This window comes from Molothrus ater, chromosome 16 (genome assembly GCF_012460135.2).
Source record: "Molothrus ater isolate BHLD 08-10-18 breed brown headed cowbird chromosome 16, BPBGC_Mater_1.1, whole genome shotgun sequence".
NCBI classification, from domain to species: Eukaryota; Metazoa; Chordata; class Aves; order Passeriformes; family Icteridae; genus Molothrus; species Molothrus ater.
In genome coordinates this window covers 8,965,124-8,987,452 of record NC_050493.2, presented here as the reverse complement: position 1 = coordinate 8,987,452, position 22,329 = coordinate 8,965,124, and the positions used below count along the sequence as shown (strand labels likewise).

The 22,329-nt window shown below is 43.0% G+C and overlaps 1 protein-coding gene across 2 annotated transcripts in view; it reads left to right on the top strand.

The window, feature by feature from the left end:
• The window catches only part of BMERB1 (bMERB domain containing 1), a 60,440-nt gene that overhangs the window by 3,961 nt on the left and 34,150 nt on the right, over window positions 1-22,329 (top strand). Inside the window, exon 1 of one of the 2 annotated variants that reach the window (XM_036392344.2) lies at window positions 9,592-9,847. The exons of the other annotated variant lie outside the window; for it this stretch is intronic. Coding sequence (XP_036248237.1) covers window positions 9,742-9,847 — 106 coding nt within the window. The 5' untranslated portion in view covers window positions 9,592-9,741. Of the gene's footprint in view, window positions 1-9,591; window positions 9,848-22,329 lie in introns of those variants that run through there. 2 annotated transcript variants of the gene reach the window in all.

Sequence of the window (22,329 nt, the reverse complement as noted above, 5' to 3'; positions counted from 1 at the left end):
ATGTTTTATCTTAACTGGGAGCATAAAGATTACTTTGGTCAGAGCCCTTTGGGGTGGCTGCTGCCCATTGACCCTTGGGGTCAGTCCAGCAGCCCCTGCATGGTGGAACCCCCCAAGCACTGCAGGGAGCTTTGGTTCTGTGTGCAGCCACTGCTTCCTCTGCTCCTCAAGGGCCATGGGAGTCTTGACTCCTTACTCTTTTTAGCTGTTTCATCATTCTAAAGATATAATCAAACTTTTGATGAAAAAGAACATAGGAAGGAAGGTAGCATGAATGGCAGAATCCAGCTATATATATCAGGAACTTCCATTTTTTCCTCAAATGGCTTTTAAACATTCCTATTCATAGAAGACGCTGGGTACTTATACATAGGAGACTAGGAGAAGGTGAAAAATTAATTATGGATTTGCTTTGTCAGCTTGAGGATCAGGTCTGGATACGGGTATTTTTTAAATGTGCATTTGTATCTCAAAATAGGAACTGTGCAAATTTCTATGGTTGCAGTGAGTTGAAATCAGACCAGTAAAGGAGCCCTTGCTATATTAGAATGGGATTTTATGCCTTGAAGTTACTAAATTGTAAGCTTGAAAGGTATCTGATTTAATGGGTCTGATTCTAAAGAGAAGACTCATCCCTCTGTTACAACAATACTAAACCCCTTTGAGGAATGTCTGAATTCCTCAGCCTTGTCTAAATAGTGTACCAAAGCCTGCTTAGGCTATAAATATCCATTCTTTTGGCCAGAAGCTGTACTACTTAATATATTGCTAACAATTATTTGTCACTGGAGGAGCCCAGTGCTGCTTAGCTGAGAAAGGAAAAGGGACCCTGAAAGCACTGCCCAATCTATTTCAGGTAAAATCAACTTGTTTAGCATTGTTTAGCACTCTTTAGCACTAACCCAGTGCTCAAGAGTGATGCAAAGTGCCCACATGGCTTTGAGCAGCAGTGAGAGGAGGGCAGAAGGCAGGGGGCTGCTTGCACAGCCTGCTCTGCTGGCAGGCAGGGGAGGAGGTGCCTTCCCTCTCAGCATGGACAAGTCGCTGCAATTCCATCTGCAGCTGCACAGGCAGATGGGGAAGAGCACACCTGCCTACAGCCTTGAGGTGGAAATAATTTTAATTGACTTTTGACAGCTCTGGCATGGACATGTCCAGCTTGGCTGGTTGGTTTAACTGTGGATGTTGAAGTGTGCACGGAAGGGCCATTTCTGTCCCCCTGGGACATGGAGGCTCAGAGGAGTGGCTGCTGTGTCAGTAGCTTCCTTGTAGATATTTGGTGAGTTGTATTCCCCTGCTGCATGAATCACCAAGAGTGAATTGAGCATCCTGATGCTGGACATCCCAGCAGGAGTAGGAATGCACAGAGGAGCTAACTGAATTTTGTCTGTCTGTTTAAAAAATGAGTGAACAGATGTTTCAGACAGCTATAGCTGTTCAACTCTTCTTGTGTGTATAAAGTCCTCAGGATAAAGAAGCAATTTCCGTAGTGGTGTTGTTGTTTTTTTTTTTTTTTCTGTTGATATTTTTGGGATCAGACTGGTATTCTAAAGTCTGTTCTATTTAGTAAGAGCTAAAACTTTCAGGTAGGGTGTGCTAATTAAGCATTTAACTTTTTTTTTTACAGATGCTATTTATTTTATTTCTGCTTGTGCCTTAAGTGTTTAATGATTAATAGCATTCACTTGGAGAAGGGAACTGGAAAATAATGTCATTACAAGGAGTGAAATGCTGTTGGTTTGTTGTAAGCAGTATGTGATATTTTGCTGTAACTCAGAGCAAAAAATATTCCTTCATGGGTATGGTAGGTGAAACTGAATTTCCAGATGAATCAAGAATTTATAACTCATAATCTGTATAATGCTGATGCCTTTCTTCATCAGGAAAAACTAATAAATGAAAGATCTATCTTTTATTTTAAATGGCTTAGAAGCTCATACAAGCTGTGCTTTATTGCTCTTGCTTTTGTGCTACCAGATTTTGCTTGGGAATTTGAGCTAAATCCTGTTTTGTCTTCAAGTTTCTGTGGCTGGGCAGTTCAGGATTTCTCTCCATCTTTTATTACTTGAAGTACAGTTCCTTCATGTAATGGAAGCCTGTGGCTCTTATATTTCAGTAGACTTTAGATCCTGCATAATCCTTTCACTTTCTCCATTTCTCTTTAGGCATTTGACAGCTAAGTAACACAAATCCCTTTTACATAAAAAATTGTGTTTTTTCCCTTTTAATTGTGAGCACTGATTGGTCTGACAAACATTTCAGACCCACAAAATGCAAAATAATGAAGCTGCATTGGGACAATTTCTCAGTGTGCATAAATTAATGGACCTTCTAAAGATTTTCTTCCTCTGACAGTTTAGTCTGAGGACTTAATCCCTTAGTAGTTAGAGCCTTCATTACTCCTTGATACCTTTTTGGCTTAGAAGATTAATTTCACAGGATAACAGAATGGCTGAGGTTGGAAAGGACATCTGTATGTCCATCCCAGGTCATCTAGTCCAACCCTATTTGACACATATGTAAAGTTTTGTTTGCTTCTTCTAACAACTCAGTAATTTCCTGGGGGAATAGAAAAAGAAATAAGAAAAAGATGGGCAAGATTTATCCTAATGTCTCTCTGCTACCCTTTCAAAAACAGTCATGAGGGCTTTATGACTATTTCCAGGAATTGCACTGATCTTACTGCCAGCTGAACATGCAGATTTCCACAACCAGCAGGATGGACAGAATTTTACATCACAGAGGTGCTCAGGAAGGAGCAACACACTGCCAGTAGCTATTAGGCCTGCAGTCAGGTGATATATTTATGTCATGGATCCTCTCTAAGAGCAAATGGGATGAGCAGACATTTATATCAGTTCCAGCTCCATGTTATTCTGGATGGCTGTGGAGATTTGAATTTGATAAAATAAGAATTTCAAAATTTATTTTTCTACTGCAAATCTTTTATGTAAATGAACCTTCTGTGCTTACTAGTATGCTAAATACATCCTTCTTGGAAAATTCACCAGAAGGCCTCTGTCTTTTTCACACCAGAAGCACCCACCCAGTAACACAGCATAAAATAACCAGTTCCTGCTGCAGCAAAGGTGAAACTGCCTCTAGTCTGTTACCATATCTGATGTGTTGAGTTCTCTTTATAGAGCAACCTTTGAAATCTATGCAGCTTCAGCCTTCCAATTCTCTGCTGTAAGTGCCAGTGCTTCCTGCTTTGCTGCTGCCTCTACTGCTAGTGCCAATCCAGTGAGATGTGCAAGAAATACTTGAATTTTACTAAAATAATGAATTTGGAGTTGACTGAAATTGTCTATGTTTTTGCAATGGCTTAATAAACATTAAATGCGGTTCTTTGGCTCTGTCTGTCTTTAACTCATATGTGTATAAACAAAGCCAGATAATTTGTAAAGTTCTTATGGGATCTTCATGGACCACATGCAGCAAAAAGCTCAATTTGATGTCACAGACTTTAACACAGCAGCAGAGTAAAAACTAAGCAGGTATTATTCACTGCCTTTAGAGTTTAGTTACATACATTAAGTCATCTGCCATTTCTGAATAAATTCAGAACAGAACTCCCATCTTCAAAGACTTATGCTGAAGCCAGTGGACTTTTATTAAAAAGATGCAAAATTTTGATACAAGTATTTCTTTAGATAATTAATATATTTGCAGGAGGAATGGAGGATTTCAGGTAGGAAAAAGATATAAAAAACTTTTCTAAAGAACAGAGGTTAGAAATGGGGTCCTTACTGAAGGACTTAACTCAGTCAGGTTAGTGTGGGATACTCTTGGGAAGGAAATGGTTCAGAAGATTTGAGGCTGAAGGGAGCAATATATTCCACAACTGGAAGACAGACACCACCTCCATTCCATGCTGTAACTTCTTGTATATTTAGAATGAGGAGGAAGCTCTATGGAAAGAGTTCAAGTTGAAAAAATTCTGTTTCACAGACTTCAAGGCCAACAGGGAGAAAAAACATCACTCAGTCTGAATCCTTGGGCAATGCAAAGCAAAGAGTTCTTCCTGAATCAAACCAGTGATGTTGTCTCCAATGCCATGATCTAGGAACTAATCCAAACACTTCAAGTGACAGAGGATTCTGTGTCTCAAAGAAATTATTTATGTGTTCTTATGAAATTTTATTACCTACCCACATCAATCTAGCCTTAACATTCTAATGAAATGTTACTTCCTTTCTGACAAGATTTAAAGACTAGGTACAGCAGGCAAAGCCTTCTGTGTGCATGTAGTGGTAAGCAGAGTTTTTGTTTACTCCTTGGGTAAACTGGAATAGCTTTAGCTCTGTTAGCCCTTTGCTATATCATTCTTGCATCTCATTTGCAGACCCTTTTTTTGCAACCTCTAATTTGAAATGTAGACAGTAATGCTGTATTAATCCCAGTGACTTTCACATATACCTCAGATAATATTTTTTCTATCTCTGCCTAACATTCCTGTTCTAAACCAGCCAAGGACTGTCTGTCCTCTCTTAATGTCCAAGTTGCCCTAAGAACTCACATGCACTTGCTAAGCCCACCATGTTTGAGGTTACTGTAATCCATGTTAAACAAGAACAAAGAATGCAGATTACATGTCTGGATGTGTTGCATATACTTATCAACATCATCCACCCTAATAATATCCACCCTGTCTTCCTTTTTTTTCAGTTTATTAATTTTTTGTGGTCATGCCTAAAAATCTTGCACCTTGTATCCAGTTAGAAGAACAGTTTAGTGCAAAGAATAGAGCAGAATATATCATTCCCTGCTATGCAACACCAGTAGCAATTACACCTTTTTGTGCTGAAAGAAATCTTGGGCCTGGAAAAGTCTAATGAGGTGTGTAAGGTCAGAAAAGACATTTTCAAGGACAGCTGTGCTGTAGCAGCAGGTACAGGAGAGCTTCAGGAGCTGAAGAATGGGTGGTTTTGTTTGTTGTGTTCAGGAAAAGCCAGTCTTGAAGTGGGGCTGTAAAACAACAGGGAAAAATGACAGCAAGTGAGTGTGCACACACTTGTGGGTTGTGTAAGAGATGCAACAGGCACACCTGTGCCTATGCTCCCCTCTGCAGAAGACCTTAAAAATGGGATGTTGATAAATCCCTTTCCATTTTACACCCTCAAGACTGACAGAATCAGAGGGACCAAGAGGGAGCATGGGTATGTAGCCTGGCAGGTAGTTCAGTCACCAGAGATATTGGGACGATGGGAACTGGCTGGGAATGAGAACTGTTCCCCATTTCTGTCGCTGTGCTTTATCCACTTACAACAGAACCAAAATGCACAAGCACCCAGATGGCTGTGATAAATACAGGGTTTGGCCCATATGGACTCAAACCATGCACACAAAGTTCTGCAGCACATGAGATCCTTTAGCTGTGGAGGCAGTGTCAGCTTCATTCTGAATTGTGTGTCCTTTTACAGGGTGTAACTTGGTGGCAGAGAAATTTAAGTTACAACTCTTCCCTGGAATTAGTATCTTGCTGTAGCTAACACGCACTTAGTGTGTGCATACATAAGAACAAACTCTCATTATTCTTTTTTTTATTTGCCAGGATAACAGCTTTCCTCTCATTGCTGAAATATTTGGGAAAGAAAATATGAATTTTGATGATTCCTTTTTCCACCTCTAGATGTTTGTTTTCTCCTGTTCTATGATGGCCTGGAGAAATCTACCTCTGAGGGACTGGTGCCCTGTGGTATTTTTGTTTTGCCATTGCTTACAGCTCTCTGGGAATTAAAACCCACCTTTACTCACCTACTAAGGGTGTCCAGCTGCTTCAATTTCATGCATCACATACTTTTAAATCCAAAATTAACAAGACTGTTAACTGCAGTTGATTAGCCATGACATGCCAATGACACTGAAGGATTTTGAATTAGTTCTATATCTAGTTCAGAATGGTTATCAGACAGTAATGAATTATGTGTTCATAACTACACCTGATACATCACAGCAATTACCCATACAGTGTTTTGCTTACTGTGTTAGGGCAGAAATTGGCAAAAAAATCCAATGGAACACAGGTACGAATATAGAGAGAAATTAAAATTGTAAAGAAACCCTTTCAGAAGTCAGGGCAGTGACTTTATAGCTTCCAGCTCCAGTGAGGGGAGTAGTGAAATGGCCCACAGAAGTGAACTTGCCTTTTAGGGGGAATGGAGCATGGACACTGCACAGGGACATGGCACAGTCTCTTTGGGTGCCTCACAGCTTGCAGGCAGTTTTGAGTTCTCTCTGTAAGATACCAACTTGTGTAGGTAAAATGGGAGCTTACAGAAAGTCACCTTTACATTTTGGACCATGTGAAATGAGAAAAGGTTTAGGCCCCAGCTGTGCCTGGAGCTGTGTGCTGCTGTGTTTGCAAAATTTACACAGGATGTTTATTACTTCAAAATGGACATGCCCACATACAGGCTGAAATATTACTTGTTGCCTGCTGTGTTTGCAAGTCTAAAATAGCCCAGACCAATTTATGTCAACATCTATATTTACTGAACTCAAACATCTGTTTTTCCTTTGTAGCTATGGACACCCAGCACTGATGCAAAAGCCACCTGCACAGTGACTCACCTGCACAGCAGTCACTTCAGTCATACCACTGGACTTGGCTCCAAATGCCAAAAATAAGACTCTTACATAGGCAGCTTCACTACCCATGGTATTAGTAATTTATCTGACAAATGCTATAGCAGCTTTTTCTGTGAAATTTGTACCTTAATAAGACAGTGAACGTAGAAAGAATTCACTAAGACAAAAGTAAAATGGGAAAGAAAAGAGTTTAGTGACATATGTTTCTGAAATCTCTGCTTTGGTCAGAACTGCAGCTTTTGAAGTGCACAGATTGTTTCCATTCTTTCTACCAGACATTTATGCCCTGACTCTTTGCTGCTGCATCTCCCAAATTTGTGCTGTGTATTCTGACCTTCTATACAAAAAAAAAAATAGCTGAGATAAATCTAAGTAAGTCATGTCTGCCATGGGGAATCTGTGATGCCTGAGAGAGGCCAGAGAGCAAGAGATAGGAGAGTGGATTTGCCAACTGTTCCTGCCCAGCTCTAGCTCCTGGTGGCAGGATTTAGTGAGAAATGGGAACTGAAGCTGCCTGGGAAAATGACTGCAAGAGCAAAGTGCACCTCTGTTTCTCTACCAGACATTATGTTATAAGCAGTGAGAAAAGACACAAATTTTTGTATTTTCTGCATTAACAGTGCTTTCAGCAGAAGTAAACCAGCCTTCATGAGTAAAGAAATGCGTTTATAATTTATATTGCTAGGTCCACTGAAAAACATCATCTTAGGAGAGAAATTTAATTCCACTGGCAAATGCAGCAGCAGCAATGCTCCAGAGTCACACTAACAAAAATGCTGATATTACATTAGCAAATAATTTATACATACTTAGGCCCTACTCTTGCAAAAATCTTTGTGCAGAACCTCTATAGAACTGGACTGTTACTGGATTTTGGAACTTCTCAAAATGGGCAGGTGAAAACTTCCTAATTACAATAAATCACCTTATATATTCTTTGCTTTATGTAAGTAAATTCTTTGCACACGAGTTTCTGCCTAGTGGGTGTTTTTCAGCCATACTAACAAAAGCAGAGCTTTAAATATTCAACTATTTCTAGGATAACTCCCCCATCTCCTAAACAATGCAGCTGGGTTGTAATTACCTAAAAACCTTGAAAAGATAGTTTGAAATTAAATAGTCCAAAAATTGGCCTTTCTCCTTGATCAGCCTGTTTCCCTTAATCCCACTCTCATCCAGATCCCAGATGGACTCTTATTCCTCCCACACTTGTGTTCCTCACTTCTACCAGTGAGTCAGTCCAGCCCACCCCAGCAGGCAGCTGCACTGTCACCCAGAATCAGCTGTGCAGAGTCCTGCCACCAGCTTTTCTGCTTGACTCACAGCTCTGTTTGGGCTCTGTCTCTAAAGGCCAAACCAGTGAGGATGAGGCACTGCACAGCCAACAAGAGCTGTTCCAGCACGTCTGGTGCTCAATTCACAGCACATCTCTGGGGGGCACAGCTGACAGAGAAAAATCAGAGTGCCCTGAAGATGTCCTAAAACTGTCTAGCTCATCTTGTTGGCTAATTCCAATTCTCGGGAAGACAAGTAGAGAAATTTTCAGTTACAATTTTAAAAGCAATGTGGAGGTGTTCTTGCCTCCGGCATGTGAAGCACTCCTCAAACAAAATTGCTCACACAATAGCATCAGTGTGTGCCAGTCCAATTAGTAAGTGTATCACTGAATCCAGAGGTATTTCTGAAGTATTGATGATTAAGACAAGACTTTGCAGGCAAAAGTAGGTGACAAACAAGGGAGCTTTCCAGTATTCACCCAGACTACCCTATGATTCTTTATAGGTGAGGCAAAAAGTGTTAAACCCCTGATTTGCGGTGGGGCACTGGACAGCCTGCCTAAATCCTCCTTCATTGTCTTTATGTGAGAAGTTGTGCCACTCACAGTAAAGTGCAATGTGATCTCACTAGGAAAGGTAGGCTCCAACTGTAAAATGCTGTTCAGGGATTTCATCCATATAACCTCCCCTACAACAAAAGAAAAAACTTAGTAATAATCACCACACTTGTGCTTCCTGCAAAGTCATTTCCTTTATTCCCAGCAGGCTGCATAAACAGCAAAGCTGCATGCTGATGAAAAATGAGAGACACAAAATTGCATCACTTGTTTGAGCGCTGTTCTCTGGCTTCTGGCAACGTGATGCTGGAATGAGTGTCATTCCAGACAGTGCAGGACTTTTAGGAAAGCCAAAGGCTGCATGCACAGGAGCCTGAGATGTGTTAGACTGCAAAAGCCACGAGTGGCTGTGGATGTCACCATTATTCCCCAGCTGCTCAGGTCAGAAATGTGCTCAGCGCTGCACCGGCCACAAGATGGACAGTGGGACAGTTGCATCGTGCCCTGGCAGTGAGAGGGTTTGCGAACTTGGCCGCGCAAGGGGAGCAGGGCAGGGCAGGGCTGGGCAGGGCAGGGCTGGGCTGAGGTGTGCACAGCTGGGCAGGGCTGGGCAGAGCTGGGCAGGGCTGGGCTGAGGTGTGCAGAGCTGGGCAGGGCTGGGCTGGGCAGGGCTGGGCTGAGGTGTGCAGAGCTGGGCAGGGCTGGGCAGGGCTGGGCTGGGCAGGGCTCAGGTGTGCAGAGCTGGGCAGGGCTGGGCTGGGCTGGGCAGGGCTGGGCTGAGGTGTGCAGAGCTGGGCAGGGCTGGGCAGAGCTGGGCAGAGCTGGGCAGGGCTGGGCAGGGCAGAGCTGGGCAGGGCTGGGCTCAGGTGTGCACAGCTGGGCAGGGCTGGGCAGGGCTGGGCAGGGCAGAGCTGGGCAGGGCTGGGCTCAGGTGTGCAGAGCTGGGCAGAGCTGGGCAGGGCTGGGCAGAGCTGGGCAGGGCAGAGCTGGGCAGGGCTGGGCTCAGGTGTGCAGAGCTGGGCAGGGCTGGGCAGAGCTGGGCAGGGCTGGGCACCAGCAGCGAGCCGCGGGGCTCCGGGCAGCACCCGGGGCGGGCCGTGCCCACGGAGCGGAGGCAGGGCCGGGCGGGCGGGGCGTGTGTGCAGCATGTGCGAGGTGTGACACGGCTTTGTGCGGCGGCTCCCCCGCCCCGGCCCCGCACTGAGCATGTGCCGGAGCCCCTGCCCGCCCCCCGCCCGCGGGCCCCGCGCCGCGCACCGAGCGCCGAGCCCCGCGCAGCAGCGCCCGCGCCGCCGCATGGGCTGAGGGTGCCGGCCATGGAGCTCCGCAGGTCCATCTCGGCCAGCGCCGAGGCCGAGAGACCCACGCGGCGCTACGGGGCGGTGGAGGAGACGGAGTGGAAGGCGGAGGCGCTGGGCAGAAGTGAGTGGGGGCCGCGGGTGCGGGTCCGGCCGGCCGGGGAGCCCCGGGTGCGGCGGGGCCGGGCGGTCCCGGGGGCTGTTGGCGGGGCGAGGCCAGCCCGGGCCGCTCGGGGAGCGGGGTCCGTGTGACCGCTTTGCCCTCTGAGCCGGGGCTTGGCCCGGGGCTGTGTGGGGGCTCAGCTCGGCTGTGCCGGGCGCTCCAGCCTTCCCTCCCTGCGGCACGGGCAGCGCAGAGCCCGGCGGGGAGCGGGTGCCCGGGCCAGGACCGCCGGGACGTTTGCTTAGCAGGTGGGATTTAACATAGAGATTTTCATAAATGTTGGTAGTCTTTAACGTGTTTCACGTCTGGAAAGCGCAGATGACGATCACTTTATTCCCTCGTTGTCTCAGGGAGAGGGTGCAGCAATACAGCAGTTAATTCACACCTTCAGTGGTTGCACTGTATTGATGAGCTCAACAAATGTTCTGTGCTGGGAGAGCTTTCTTGAAATCGTAATTTACCAGGAAGCAGCAATTGACATTACCTGTACAAAGTGCTGATGGAAAGAGTAGTTGAAAGATACATCACTGCCAATTCACATTATCCATGGGACCTTGTTGTCTGTAAGGTACCAGCTATTATTCTTCTACTGGCACAACTGTCTTCTTTACAACCTAATAAGCTTGCAAACCCTGTATAATTTGCCAGGTAATCACTGAGACAAGAGATCTTGAAAAGCTAGTCTCAAAAACTGTACTAGACAGTATCAAGAAAAATATTTTCTAAGTTTCATCAAGTGTTTGGTTTGGCCACAGGAGTATAAGCTTTGTGTTCTGTCTGTTGTGACACCTTCAACTTGGCTGGTACTGGGGTTGCTGCTATCTTTGCTTCCTCACCCATCTTGTGATGTGAATTGTGAAGTCTCACCTGGATGCTCTTAAACATGGCATGGCTTTGCAACACCTTGGTAGCAGATTTTAGCCAGTGCATCTGCTATGTTTACTTTTGAGAGAGTGCTGTGTTCTGGAATGATACTTCACCTCTAGCTTCAGTTTTCCATGGCTATGTTATTGTCTACCATATGCTGATGACAGGGTGTAATTCTCCAACTGATGCTTCAGTTGCAGTGTTGGTTTTGTTGCAGTGCCTGGCACAGATTCAGCAGTGAGAAACTCCACACTTTCTAAAATGGACCTAAAGACTGAAATCTCTGTTGACTGAGTTGGTTGAGTCAGACACATGCAACAGTTTTGCAGGTTCCCTGGCAGGATACAGACATGCTTTTCTTGTTCTCATAACTGGGTCTGGTTTTGTTCCAGCACTCAGGAGCTGAGTGCACTGCAGCAACTTGTAAAAACAATAATAAAAACTGCTATCCTGAGGTGCCTGGAAAGGTTATGTCTTGTAAGTTTTGAACAAAAGGTGGTATATTTGGAAGAGAGCAATGTGCAGGCTGAGGGGGAGATCTGATCTGCTCAAAAATATGTGCTCAGCATTGAGGTGCCACCCAAATCACAGCTTGGTACCCAGCACCAGAGTGAGCTGTTGGCAGGACTAGGACCCAGTGTCCAGGTGTGCACCCTGGCTCTGCTCTAAGCTGCCATTCTGCACACTACTTTCTGTTTAATGAGAATATTTCTCTGTGTATAATAATTTAGATAGGAATAGGAATTAATCTAGAGACCATGATCTGTTCTTTGAAAAGCAGAAAATTATTATATTATATATTTGAATAATTGATTTCTTTTGTTTGCTCTTAGGCTTCAGCTTTTTTTAAATCCTGTGGAAAATGCTATTTATAGTAACTGGTTTAGATGATTCCTGCCTATCTTTCCTATTTAAATACTAACACTGTCTTCTGGTCACACTTTTGCATTGATTTAAAATAGATAGATCTTACTATTTACTGTAATGCTTCCTTACAGTCGTCCTAAATTGCATGGCATGATGACAGTAGTCGCCAGACTGTCTGTGAAGGAGCTGAAAAACTGTCATCCCCTTTTTTACTGATGTTAACAATTAGCCTTTGGTATTTACATATTGTTTGAAATACGAAATGCTCGTTAAGAGTATTAACAAAAGCAGAAGTTTATTACTGCATATGAATTTGCCCTTTTTACTGTGAGGATTTGTGGTATTAAATCAGGATGTCTTTGGAGGCAGAACTTGTGTATCTGTACAGCACTGCACAACAGACTGCTGCTCCCTGTCAGTGCCTGTGATGGGAGGGCAGTCTTATCACAAGGGAATGTACATCCTGATTATGTCCATTGCAGGGAGAATGAACGTCATGGAAGTCAGGCAGCTGCTCCTCAATTTGTCAGATGGAAGGGAAGCTCTGTGCTGGCTTCTCTGTCCGTGGTACTGAAAGCACTGCTGGGGGTTGGTCATAAACGAGGATGAGTTACTTCTCAGCAATGGAACGTGCATCACGAATATTTCTACCCTGCCGTGGCCTCTTTCAGCCAGGTCATCTGTGGAGTTAAGCTGGTTCAGAGTAGCTGAGGATGTGATGCCCTGTGACCTGACTGTGTCAGGATCTGTGCAAGCCAAATATGAAGCAAATTGCTTAAAGGTGTCTCTTTAACAAGTCCCTGAAGCTTTCTCTTTGCATACAAGAGGAAATGTCCAAGGACTAGAGAACACTAAAAATGGTGGTTTACTATGTACAGGGCAACTCATCTGTTTTCTAGTGCATGCATAGAAAAGACAAGCTTAGGAATTGTCAGTCTTGTGTAATAATAACATGGTTACAGCCTTCCCAGTAAATGATTTTTACAACATAGTCTTGGGGAGCCTGCTCTGAGGCGTAGCACTGGAGCACTTTGGTCAGTCCTTATTACTGAGTGCACAGCTTCATTTAGAATCATCTGTCTTGCTGCTGGCAGAGGCTCATAAAGCCCTGATTAAATAACTGCATGCACACCAGGCAAAGAGCCACAGAGAAACAAAGCAGTTTTTCACCATCCTTCTGGACACTGCACTTCTCAGATACATTTCTGCTGAGCTTTTCTGTCCTTTTGCAGTTTGTATGAGGGCTGGAGCTAAATGCAAAATTCACCAGGAATCCTCCAGCTGAATCAGTGTAAGGAAGCAGAAATGCCAAAAAACTGCAAAGGTTATGTTTGGATGCAGTTTATTAAACATGAAGCTTGTTTATTGTTTTCATTTGAAAGGTAACTCAGCACTGGAGGTGAGCTGCCACACTCCTGTATTGCAGACATCCACCTTTTTGACTGTTCTGGGATATGATGTGCAGAATAGGGGAAAGGGACCCTGTTACAGCTCAGTACTACAGGACCTGGAGATTCCCATCATGAGATTCAGCAGTAGCATGAAACCTTCACAGGTGGCTTTTTTTGCTCTCCTTTCTTGCTGTGTTGTAGCACAGGTTCTGTCCAGGCAAGGAGCTGTGAGAGCACTCCAGAACAGCACCAGTGGGGTGAATCTAGTTCTGAGATCACTCTGATTTGTTCCAACAGCAGGAAGACAGAACAGGCTCCAGGTTCACTGAGATCCTGGGCTGATATATGTGAAAACCTATTTCACCATATTCACTTAGTTTGTCTTCAAAATCTTTCTAAACTTGTTAGCCAGAAAGATTCTTGTCTGTATTTACATGCTCTGCTGCTGAGCACTGAAAACACTGGCTATTTAATGTTTTGTTTGTGTCATCTGATGGTTAAATATTCAAACAAATACCTTTGGGCCGTCTTTCATAACACCCCAGATATTGCACAGACATCCACAAACCGATGTTGGTGCTTTGCATAAAAACTTCCTGTGACTTCAACCCCTCCCTAGTCAGTCAGGGATGCAGTATGACCCTGCCCATCATACTCTCATAGCACTGCTCCCCAAGCTCATCATGTTTCCACTCTGATTTAAAATAGAAAAAAAAAAAAAAGAAAAATAAAGCTTCAGAGGCACAAAAAGAATTTATATGACCCAACCATTGCTGCTGTTCCTTCACAGTCATGCCCTTGTGTCACTGTAAATTCCCCATAATTGTTAATTGTATCTATTACAGGCAATAAAAGACACAAAACAAATTAGGCTTATTCAGGCCATCTATTAAATAGGTGGGAAAGAGGCTAACTGAAGGATTCACACAGTTATGCTGCTTTTTATAGAAACAGCAAGAATGCTGGCTTTGTGAAGGTCTGAACATGGGCTTCCAACAGAAAATGTAATTAATATTCTTTCCATGTCTCCATTTAAAAAAACCCTTAACCCACAACTGTGTAAATTTTTTGAAGAGAGTGACCAAAAAATGGAAAGTGACAATAAAATATTCATAGTGAACCTAGACCTTTTTAGAAAATATCAGGCAAAACATTGTCATCAACAAAGACAACTGATTGGAAGGATGCTGCCAGTTCTAGATTTTTACCTTATTCATTATTTTTAATGTTAACATATTTGTATTGTACTTCAAGAGGAAAAGCAGCCGTGTCTGATCTGTGGAACCAAGACAGAACTCCCACACTGAAAATCAGAAAGGGTTTTCTAGAAAGGATTGAGGCTGTTTTCTATAGAACAGTTGTAAAACTCACCTGCTTTGATGGCAGTCAGATGGCTCTAAACCTCCCCTACACAGCTTAGTGTTTTTCTAAATCAGTGGTGATTTTGGCTAGCAGTGTCTACCTAAAATGTTCCATTTAATAACCTCCACCAGGTCATTGCTGCATCCCCTGTAGCTCATGAAAGAAAGCTGTAACTTGGATTTTCATTTACTTCACAAAGAGCCCAGAGAATGATTGACAGAGTGAGACTAATCCAGTTTATACTATTATACACATTGTCTCATTTTTCTAATTCCCCCTCCCACAGCTGGTTGCTCCAGGCAGCTACTGAGACAGAGAAGGAAGGAAAAGGGAGAACTGGAACTATTTCAGTGCCTCAGAGTGCATTCTTACTAAAATATTGGTCAACAGTAGGGGGAACTGGGACTCTTAAAGCAGCTTTTTCCAGGTGATACTTTATGTGAGTGTCTCAGGGCCACAGAACTGAAATATATCAGTTAATGGGCCACCCTTGCTCCCATAGTCTCCCTAACACATTTCATGAGTTTTGCCCTTCCTTCACTTTTTTGGTCTGGCTATGTGTGTCCAGGGTATCTCAACAAAAAATGCAGCTTATTTACTGCCTAGCTTATCCCAAGGTTCTGCACAACCAAATCCATCCTGATTTAATCAAAGCCAGAGGGGCTGAGAGGAACAAGAAGGGGCTGAAGGAGCTGGGGCTGTTGAGCCTCCAGAGGAGATGGCTGAGAGGAGCCCTCAGCAGTGCCTGTCAGTGGGAGCAGGGAGGGCTCAGAGCAGGGACCGGGCTCTGCTCCCTGGCCCAGCAGTGGCACAGGAGGAACGGGCAGGAACTGATGCCCGGGAAGTTCCACCTGAGCACGAGGAAGAACTTCTTCCCTGAGAGTGCCCGAGCCCTGGGACTGATTGTCCAGGCTGGCTGTGGAGGCTCCCTCACTGCAGATATTCCAGAACAACCATCTGGATACATTCCTGTGCTGTGTGCTCTGGAATGACCCTGCCTGAGCAGGGAAGGAGAGATGAGCACTGTGCTCCCTACCAGCTGACCTGTTCTGTGTAATTCTGGATAGGGGCTACTTTGCAAAAACATGGTGGTTGTTATGGATCTAGATCTTACTGCTGCACTTCCACTCACATGTCTCAGCAAAGACATTTCTCTCACCTGAGACACTTGTAAATCTGAGGGTTAATGGCTTCCAAAACTCTGTGCCCAACTCTGCCAAGCAGGAAATGAGCACTTAACATGTAATGCAGTGTTTATAGGCAAACCAGTGTCAACAATAATTGCTGAAAAAGTCATAGATGAACATTAAGTGTCATATTTGAGACTGTTGCTCATGAATTTTCTCATTTCCTTTAAACATATTTTACAGAAAAAATGAGTTCTGTTTGGAAAGTAGGACACTTTGAACTACACAAATCATCCTTGCTGTTGGTAGCCTGTGGGATTATGGACTCAGTCTGTGTAATTTTTTTTTTTTTTTACTGTGTTTGATAACTGATGTCTTAGTTGCATGGCATGTTTTCATCAGAGAAACCACTTGTGAGAATGTGTGTATGTCTGCCTCAAGGGTGGTTATAAAACAGGAATCAAAACTTACATTTGGGATTGGGCATGCACTGCAAAGTACTGTGTATCCTGGTGAGGTTTCTTGAGTTTTCTTGTAGTCACTGAGCACAAGAAAGTTTGTAACTCAGCACTCTTTATTTTCTTGTAGTTACTGAGCACAAGAAAGTTTGAAACTCGGCACTCTTTAATCCTTATTCCCAGAGGGCTTTTCTTCTGTAGCCAAATATGTTCCATTTTCATAAAAATCTTACTTAATAAAATAGAACCAGAGACAATAAATAATGCTGATTTATTTCCATAAACATGTTCTGCTGTCTGCCTACTTAAAAGGCACAGTATAAATGGATTCAAAACTCAGAGATGAAAAATGTATGCTTGGAGGGCAAACTATGAGAAATCAGGAGGAGCACCCTTGGATAAATTATGTTAGGTGCCCTTCAGGACCAGAAATGAAAAATGAATTATCAACATTCTGTCAGCTCATAAAGGGCAAAATATCTGAGAAAATAATTTTAAGAGAGTTTGTTACTGAATGAGGATGAATGATTTCCAGTGACACAAGCTGCTCATTGCAAAAACCTAATGACTGCAAACACTACCAAAATGCAAGAGGAAATTTGTCATTGTAAGAATATCAGCAGTGTTTAAGGATCTTCTTATTGCCCTGAATCCTTCCACCACCCAAACCTTCATTGATTAGGGCTTTTAGGAGTTTTTTACACCCACATTTCGGTTTTCTCATATACCGGTGAAATTAGAACAAAAGATCTCACTATAAAGTGATTTAACAGATTACTTAATCTTTTGTAGAAAACAACTCAAACCAAGAAAGGAATCAACAGTCATTTCTACCACTTCTGTCCTTGCAGTCCAGGAGGCCAAAGTGAATTTTAGAATAATGGAGTTGAAGCCAAAAGAGCAGGACAGTGACCTGACCTCCCTGGGAAAGGATGGAGGAGCCTCATTGACACTTTCTTGGTTGAAAATAGAAAACACAGTGCTGACTCCATTGGCAGGAATGGAGATTTCCTCACTGATTTCAGTAAAAGCAAAACTGGACCAGGCTCTGTGCCTTCATCTCCTAGAGCCCTGCTCATCTTGATGTTCTTCAGAAAACTGGAGAGGGAATCTGGGGCTGTGTCACTGCCAGGAGGGCTCTCCTGGGAATCTGTGTCAGGCTGCCCCATGGGGTTGGTCTCTCTGCCCTCACTTGTCCCTGTGGCAAGCAGGGGATGAGCATTTTCTCCCTGGAGAACCATTTGCACTGGCAGGGTAGTGGCACTTCAATCTCCCTGTCTGAGCAGTGAATCATTAGGAAACACATTGGAGCCCCTACAGCTAGTGCTGCTCCTCAAATGATCCTTTTTCACACCAGAGAAAGTCACAGAAATTCAGTTATGCATTTGTGTCCCCACCTTCCTTATCCAATCTGTAGTTTCTCTCCTCATCCTCTACCATGGATTCCCAAACAGCTTCCTCTGGGCATGGTGCCTGGGAGGGGATTGAAGTTCCTGCAGTTTGGCAGGTTCTGAGCACACATTTTCCTTCAGGCTGATGTTGTCTGTGGCACAGAGAGTGTGTGGGATGTGATAGTGAAGGGCAAGCCATGGTGATTTGAAAGCCAGTAAAATCAGGATCCATTTGTCTCTGCCTTGGCAAGGGGTGAAACATCCTGTGATTATGAAATTTCTTTCTTTCTGGTATGCAAAAAGAAGGTGACGGCCAGCTATCGATTTGTTTCAGGTATAGATAAGCTCTGCTTGAATTCCTTCATTTCTTTGCCTCTGAGACCTCAATCAGCTCTAACTCATAGCTGCCCAGTGCCAGTTGTGAGGAAGAAAGTATTAGTGTATAAGAAAAGTGAATCAAAAGTCAGTATGCAAAAGCAATTTACTTGGTGCAGACAGAGCTTGCTAGAGAGTGACTCCACATCCACAGATGAAAGGCAAGTACAAAACATTTTTTTGCCAGCTGTCGTCATTTGTGTGAGTTGAAGAGCCCTGTGCTGTTTCACCTCAGAATTCAGTGAGAAAGAACCAGATGGTTTTGGCTTTTCTGGCTCTGGCTATTTGATCTTTAAGAAAGGACACAGCTTTTGCCTGTGGCTCCCTGCAGATATTGTGTGCCTCATACACTGAAGAACAAGATCCCAGTATGATTCTCTGCTGCCTGACCTCCCACTCTGCTGTCAGACTGTACACATTGTATGCCCATGGCCTTAGAATAGCAACATTCATTCCCCTGAGAAATTACTTGTCCCATCAAATGAGAAACACCTTTTTTCCTTGGCTTCTGAGGAGCATTTTCTCAATATTTATTTACTTGCTGGAGTGGGAATCTGTTATGTGAACCAGTTTCTTTGCTGTCTGAAGCAGCTCTCTACACCAGAATCAGTTTTGGTCTTTACTGGATTGGACTTGTATGTCTATAATAATTACCCACTGGTTTTATAGTTACCCAAAATTACCTACCAGCTAAGATGTTTAGATCACTGTTAGAAAACTGTGTTAGAGAATCACATCACAGGGTGGGGAGAGACAGAAAAGCAAACTCTCTGGTATGCAGTCAAATAAGGTCCTGAAGGCATGAAATCTTAAAATGCCTGTGGCCATTTTACTATTATTTCACTTGCACATATGCTGCTCTTTATCAACTGATGCTCATATATTTATTCCTAAAGAGGTTTTACAAGACTCTTTGAGAGTGAACATTTTATTGACTTTGTGTTTTGGAGTTAAAAATAATTAATAAGGATAGAAAAAAGTCTTTAAAAAATACCAAACTAAATAAGTTTTGAATCCCTCAACATTAGCTGTAGCTGGCACTGTCACAGCATTTGAAACATAAGTGCTGAAGCTTTTTGTTAGTATTACAGGATCAGAATCTGACTCTGGTGAGGAATAAAATGGAAATCCACAGGCTGTTTCTTTTGACCACTGAGCAAAATGACAGAAGTAAATGAACAAGTAATCTGTGTTTCTTAATACTGCTTTTTAAATCTCCATGACATAAAATGAAGTGATGTAGCATGAATTGCTTTCCTTGGAGTGTGGCTTCAACTCAGCCTTGCTGCAGATGGGAATGTGCAATGACTTCAGTGAAGATCCACACGAGGGAAGGTACCTGCCACAGCAAGGAACTGTTCCAGTTTCTATTTCCAGCCTCCTGGTAGTGCTCAGCCTCATGCAGGGCTGGGCACAGAAACCCCTTCCAGAGCCTTCCTGGCTCCTGGCAGCTTTCCTGAGCCACGCTGAAATAGCTCCTCTAACCCAGTGCCACTGAATAAAACTGACAATGAGGGCTCCTGGCTCGACCTTCAAAGGCAATTTTCCCTCATTTTTTGTGTCCTGCTTTGGATCCATTTTTTCATAGAAAGAGCTGTCAGATCACATCCACTGTGCAAAGCTCCCCACCAGGCTGCACACAGCTGTATGTTCTCCTCATTCTCTGAAGGACAAACTGCTGTTCAAAGTGCACAAGGTTGTATTTTCAATTCATAGCATCATGGGAAAAGGTGAAAGGAGTATGGAAATCCAATAGCAGCTGCATTGTCAGCATCATGGTTTATTTAAATGTCAAGCAAGTTTTCGTCCCACACAGGTTTATTTTGAAAAATAAAATATTCTTTTGTGCCCTTGGTCTGTTCCTCTGTCCTGCACACGCCCCACCTGTGTGAAGGTATTAATGAGCAGATACCACGAGCTGGCTACTCTGGGACTTGCAGCTCCTGACTCTTTTGCATTCTTTTTAAATAATTGGAGAGCTACTAGGAAAGCTAGTGCCTGTTTTCACAAATCAGACCTCTAGAAAGAGGTAACTAATGCAGTTTGATTTCTGGCTGTTATTTTCTCTGCCTCTGAGGCACTGGAGGTCACTGGAGGGAGGACAAGTGAGTGGTGCTTGTGTGTGAGAAACACTGAGGTATCTGCAGGCGGCCAGTGACCAGTGTGGTCCTTTATTTATTTGCTGATAAACTGGAAAAAGCATTCAAGAGGGATGTAACAGTGGTACTAGGACAATCACTTGGGGAAGAGGGGAATATTAAGGCCTATTTCAAGGTTTACATGTTATGGAACTGTTTCCATATACTCCCTGATCAGGATGGGTGCCAGTTCCTGCCCTGGCTCCAGCAGCATTTTCCACTGTGTTCAGTCTTGTCTTTGACACAGGCACAGTGTGCTGGAGTGAATGACTGAGCTTAATTCATCTCACCTTGATTCCTCCTGGCTTTACTGCAGCTTTCTGCCTCATCTCCCATGTTTATTCAGAGAAAGAAGGACAGGGTTCAAACCCTGCTGCAGGGCTGTGCATGCAGAGCTGCAGGATCTGAGGCTGGACACACCACACCTAATGCACAAAAAACATTCTGAGCTTGTGTGGTCCAAGTTGTGTCTGTTCAGCAGAGATATCCTGCAAGGGAGCTGAAATTTCAGGGTAATTCCCTATCAGAAACAAAGAACACATACAAGAACTCTTCCAGCATCACTCTTACCCAGGCAAAACACTTTTTTCAAGCTCTTTCTAGTTTTATTTAGTTGCAGTCATTTCATAGTAGCTGATGTGAGCTTTTTCCTCAGTAGGTTTTTTTTAATGGAGTTTACCTTTTATGTAGAATAGTCTGGATATAAAATATCTTTGTAAAAGTATTCTTGTAGTGGAGAAAATCACAGCACTTAATTTATTGTTTTGAAATTATGTGGTTAGCCACAACAGAGTAAATCTGATGTAACTGTTCTCATGCTGGGAAAGTGTTACATCACTGTGTTGCAAGCAAGAAAAAACTGTCTCCTGTGAATCCTCCACATATGTAGGTATTTACAGCAAGGAAATATTGTCCTTGTGGCATGTTTGCATTCACTCTGCACAAGGGAGCAGAGACACTTCTGTGTGTGTTTATAAGGAGGTCATCCAGTGCCCTTTGCAGTGGAGTAAAATAAACAAGGAGCAGGAAACAGGATCCCATCTCATGGAATATCCTTTTAATAATTTTCCCAGGTTTCCTCTTTCTTCAGTGGTAGAAAGACAAAATATCCAAGCTAGAAACCATTTTCTGCCTGCTAGGACAAATGATCAGGATTCTCATCAGTTTCCAGGTCCTGTGGAATGTCCTCCCCTAATAACAGTGGGGAGGTTTTTGTGTGCTGTCCCAGAAGAATGGATAACAATGACATTTTTGTGGGCTAACCCAGGGCATTATCAGATGCTGGTTAGGATAAATGGGTGTTTGCTGGTGAGTCAAATAAAGAAACAGGCAGCATGGGAGATGGCTGTTTTGAGATGTGTATCTTTCTAAATGAATCAATATTGCAAACAAACTGAAAAATGTGCAAACAGATGCAAATAAAATAGCATGAACTGTTTATAGCAGTACTTGAGCATTGTTTTATACCCCAGTCTGCACCAACACAAATTAGGTCAAAGATAATCAATTCAGATAAATGTTTGTAAAAATGAGATTCATCACAAAAGGCTTACTTAATCCAGAAGGTCATTAACTTTGAATAATGAGTTCTGAGGAAATAATTAAATGGAGCTTATATTTTCCTTTTTATAAATAATTTCCCATTAAGTGTAAGAATTAGTACACAGAGCTTAAAACTGCAAGAAAAAGGTGAATTCATGATTTAATCCTGTGGAATTTACTATATGAACAGTGGTCTGAGGCAGGTTATAGTGAGTGTGTTTTGTCTATTCATCCTGTCTGATAGCACTTCCTGAAAAGAGCCAATATTATTTTCTTTGCTGGTTGCAAGTTTTCATATAGCAACAGGGGAGATAAACACCTAATGAAATAGGAAAATCTCATTGTAAAGCCAGAAAATCAAATAGGAAAGGTTACCTGAGGGGGGAAGAAGAAGGAAAAAGGAAGCAATTTAGCTTAATTCATTTTAAAAACCAACAGATTTTATGCTGGTGGCATCCCAATATTTCACTGAAAGACAAATTTGTTTCTAGCTCTTCTTAGGCTTATATTTAATTCATAAACAGGGGATTTCAACTTAAGAAACACAGGATTCTAATCTGTTGGGTTTGTGGTGGCTAATTCTTGGTGAAGCGTATGTTCAGCATATGTCAAAAATCTTGATCTCGCACTTTAATGTAATGTGGAGGTGCACTGAGATGAAATTTGTGGCTCAGATAAAAAAAAATCCTTTTTCTAACACCTGCCTCATTAGAAAGGTGACTTCTCATAGAGGAGACTTCAAACTTTGCACCAAGTATTTGTGTTTGTAATGATTTTTTTAGAACAGAGTGAGTTCATACATGAGTTATGAGGTCACATATTGCCTTGGTACTGAGAATTTCTCTGGGCAGCATTTTAAATGGAACACATTCCAGACTGGGTGTGTAATTAAGAAAATCTCTAAGTCTGTGATATGTGGTATATG